Raw genomic sequence first — 4227 nt, 5'->3', positions numbered from 1 at the left:
GTTTATAATATAACAAGTTTCAGTGTTATATTGAATTGAAGTAGATTTAATTACAAGTTATTAACATGCACTCATGAATATAAACTCAAACAGGGAAAAGGGGTTTTTGCGTTTTTGCCACTCTGATTTCTCACCAATAGTCTTTCTGACGCTGCTTGAGCTCCTGTTCCCTGCTGTACCTGCCAAGTTGATGACTATCTTCGAACCCTTTCAGGGCTGGGAAAAGAGAGAGAGAAAAAAATTATGTGATGATGTGTTGGTATTAATTATCTCCYGTTTTCCTCTAATTTAACAGATCCAAGCTTTTAACCGAATGTACGGCTGTTTGACACACCTGTTCCCTCTCTGAAGCGGTGCACCTTGCTGTCAGTGATCCAGCGGTAGACAGGAAAGTTGTAAATGTCTCCGTCTGGGGATTTGACTTCCACTTTGGCTGGGAACCAAGAATCTTCAGGGAACAGCAAAAGAGGCTGTTTGTCAAGCTCCACCAGCACCAGCTTTCCAAGGGTTGTGGGGGAGGAAACTGTAAAAGACGCCACCTAACACAATGAAAACAACAAATTGAAAACATGGAAAGACTTCAAGTGCATACATATAGCAAGAGGTTAACAACGATAAGCCACAGCAGCAACAGAATGGTTTAGGTCAATGATTACTCCTCTAAGTTAGAGTATCTAGCTCAAATACATTTTGCAAGTAACAGAAATATCAGCCTGTACATACAAAGCTGGCAGAGACGTACGCTAAAATAATACCAGCTGTAGTTAAAGAAAATGGAGGTTGTTTTGACTTAACAGGGCAAATTCATGACTCACTTTTTCTCATTTTGTTTTTAAAACACTTTTATAATTATATATCCTATTCTGTCCACTTCCCAATTATGCATTACTTTGTGTTGGTCTGTCACATAAAATCCCAGTTAAATATATTGTTTGTGGTGAAAAAAAATTCAGTGACCTTAAATACTTTTTCAAGTCCCTGCATTGTACTTCTCTGGGATGTATAAAGCAATGCTGTCACTTTATGGCATTAWCACATACCCTGTTGTGAAATAARTGACAGTGATTTTGTAATTCTTGAYCTAAAGTTGTTCTCAGTTTGAATTTGAAGCTCAATCTCTCAAACTTACAGCTCCTCTGACAAATGCTGAAGCTCCTCTCAAGTTGAACAGCCTCTTGCGTTCACCTTCCCCATTTGTGCCAACCAGCTTAATGAAGACATTGTTCAAAGTGGTGGCAGCGGCGCGATTGGCGGTGTACACAGTTACTTCATAATYCAACATTTTTGCTGTTGAAAATTGATCCACCTTGATGCCAAGAGAGGGAAAAACAATCATCAACACTGATTGGTTGGTTGTTCTATTTCATCACAATAAAATTCAAAAGGATCGTCCTGATAACTAACAAGACTTTTACAGACAAACTGATGAATGCTACTGGATCACAATGAAATGGACAAATATAATTTGATATAACAACTACAAATGGAGGTTCTTGTTTCTTTCCGTTTTTCAGCAACTTTTGAATACATTTGTCTTACCTCTGCTGATCACAAAGTTTCCCTGAAGAGTTGCTGTGTTGATGCAACTTAGCGCCGCTGATTTCTATACACACGTTTTCAATGGGAGTGTTTGTTCTGTACCAAGAAACAGCTTTGGTGAAGGAGCTATGTGGATGTTTTATCACCTCCCATCTCTCATCTTTGCCGTTTTTCCTGTTCTTATTTGAATGTGGGGACTTCCATGTCTGAACACGTTGGGTTTACATACCTATGGAGATATGGATAACATCAATAACCCATGCATGTCACTGCAGAGTGACACATTGATAACAAGGACCAGAGTTTTCTTTACAATTATTTTTTCCAGAACAACAAAACAAACTGAGAGCATGAGTTTTTTTTGTTGTTGTTTTCAACCGTTTTTCACACCAAACCACATCTAGAGTAAACACATATCTTGGATGCAAAACTATTTCTCTGCATAGCTTTTTGATCAAAATCCCTTTTTACAGACAATAAGAATTTAGCAAGAACTCTACAAGTAGTAGGGTGGTCTTGTAAAAAGTCAACAGAAGGATGACTTATTTGCATATTATCTGGTGCTGATCTTTTGCCAACGTTATGAAACTATTTATTACGTAATGCAATATCTGACAGTTATGTGTCATATTTAGCAAAGTACAGAGTTGACATATCATTAAATGTAACCTGTTCTTGACCTATAATGTTTAGAGAGGGTTTTGGATGAATTTAATCTAAAAACCATAAAAACTGCCGAACAAAAGATAAAACTAGTCTGCAATCTAAAACTAAACTTCCAGGTTACATAACTCAATTTTCTGGTACAAATGGAGTAACTGTCGCTCTGTTGCGCAAATACCTGTGATAAAATAACTGAAAAACTGCTTAACATACCACAAGCCTCTGACACACATTTTTACTCTGTCCAGCTGAAATGTTGACTGACCACCTGTGTTGTTCAGCACTGTTAAAGCACATACAAACTGAATGTTCTTCAATCCATTGAGTTCAGCAAATAGAAACAACATGCAAATTCAATATACTATTAGATGAAACAGATGTTGGTTTCATTTGGYTTCTTATTGCATATTTAGCTCTGGATCAAAATCTTATGGCAGTGGAAGAAATAARTAATACACACAACACACATGTAGCATCAGTATTGATTTAAAAACATCAGTTTCATGAATTAAAATGTCATTTTTATCAGTCTGATTGTTTATTGTCTTTACAATAAGCAAATTACAATGTAAAGCAACAAATAGAGCAACTTAAAAGATCAGAATGTTTACAAGTTTTTTAAAAGTCATGTTGAAGCCATTTAGGGCTAATAGAAACACTTTGTCTAACATACTGTAAGTGCATTGAACATAAAGTAGGGGGAGCAAAGTCTGAAGTTTTTGCTCTGCATATTTAATGGCTGTGGTAATATTTTTCAGAGTGCAACCTGGTTGTGCTTATGATTTAAATGCAGCGTTTAAATGCAGCGTYTCTGTGCTTATATAAATTCAAATTCTGAAAGGTGACCCAAACCTCTGCAAATAAAAACAACTTAACATCCCACAGTAGTTGAGCAAAATAACACTGATGGAGGAAGTCTGTTAAGTGGCAGCAGATGGATGTAATTAAGTGATGATGAGGAAAAAAATCTGTAACCAACTGATTTAAAAGTTGCAACATTAACATCATTTTTTGATTGAACAATATTCTACACAGTCCATTAGGATGCATCATTGTCAAAAAAAAAAAGCAAAAACATTATGGTCTGAGTTGTTGGTGTACTGTGATTTTATGAACGTTAAATTCTCAACCAAGTTTTTGTTATATTGGTGAAACAAACATAAGTTTTCAAATAATATTAGTGTTCTCACACTTTACAATAACTTAATAATAAAGAAAGCAATCAAATACAATTTATTTTAAATTTGGCTTTGAAGAAAAGTATGAGTATTAACTTTAATATGGTGCCATCCTTCAACTTTGTGTCAACTAATTCCAAAATTTAAATGTCTCAGATTTGCCTCAAGCACAAAAAATCCAATATGTAGTCATTACAAATGGATAAGAAGATCAAAAATGTCTTGATTTTACTAAAACAAATTATAAATATAAGTTACGTTTTGGTTGTAAAAGTGAACGGGCAACCTAAAGTCTGATTTTAGACTGCTGAACATGCCTCTTTCTACAACTAGCTTATCAAGTTCTTTAACTTTTTAAAGCAATTTAGCTAATTGTAATTAAATAATTAATGTTCTAGGTTTCACTTGAATCAAAAGGGAAATGCCTTCGACTCAAAACTCTGACTGTGAAAGCTGTAGCAACAAAAACCTTTATGTAAATAGCTTAGTGATTCTCGGTAAGATAATGAGAAGGAATGCTAAAGGACAAATCAAAGCACACTACAGCTACACTTTATACTTTAGTACTAAGCACAAATGCTTAAAGCCCAGCTATGTGTCCTTGGCTGGCTCTTCTCTAAACACAGTAAATAATTTCATCAGCTTGACTTCTACATTCATTCTTCTTGATTTTGTTTGTTTGGCTACAAAAGTGTAAGCAAACATGTAGTGAAATGCACAATAATTGTTTTCTGCTTAAAAGCATTTTTATTTGCACTTTGCCATAGATTCTTACACAGATATTTTTAAGCAACAAATTTGAGAAATTCACTTTCTAAAATGTAGATTCTTTCATCTTAGTACTTGA

General features: G+C 34.9%; 1 protein-coding gene across 1 annotated transcript; it reads right to left on the bottom strand.

Moving 5' to 3' along the window:
• Positions 1–130: 130 nt before the first annotated feature.
• Positions 131–1727, bottom strand: LOC103466530 (arachidonate 12-lipoxygenase, 12R-type-like). Its single transcript, XM_008412176.2, has 4 exons — positions 1540–1727; positions 1130–1306; positions 335–539; positions 131–216 (listed from the first exon to the last, which is right to left on the bottom strand). Exons 2-4 carry the CDS (start codon positions 1280–1282, stop codon positions 131–133), a joined length of 444 nt encoding a protein of 147 aa, XP_008410398.2. The 5' UTR covers positions 1283–1306; positions 1540–1727.
• Positions 1728–4227: the final 2500 nt, after the last annotated feature.

Source organism: Poecilia reticulata, linkage group LG1, assembly GCF_000633615.1.
Source record: "Poecilia reticulata strain Guanapo linkage group LG1, Guppy_female_1.0+MT, whole genome shotgun sequence".
In the NCBI taxonomy this organism is placed as follows: domain Eukaryota; kingdom Metazoa; phylum Chordata; class Actinopteri; order Cyprinodontiformes; family Poeciliidae; genus Poecilia; species Poecilia reticulata.
The sequence above is the reverse complement of the archived record's forward strand: the minus strand, read 5'-3'. Positions and strand labels throughout refer to the sequence as shown.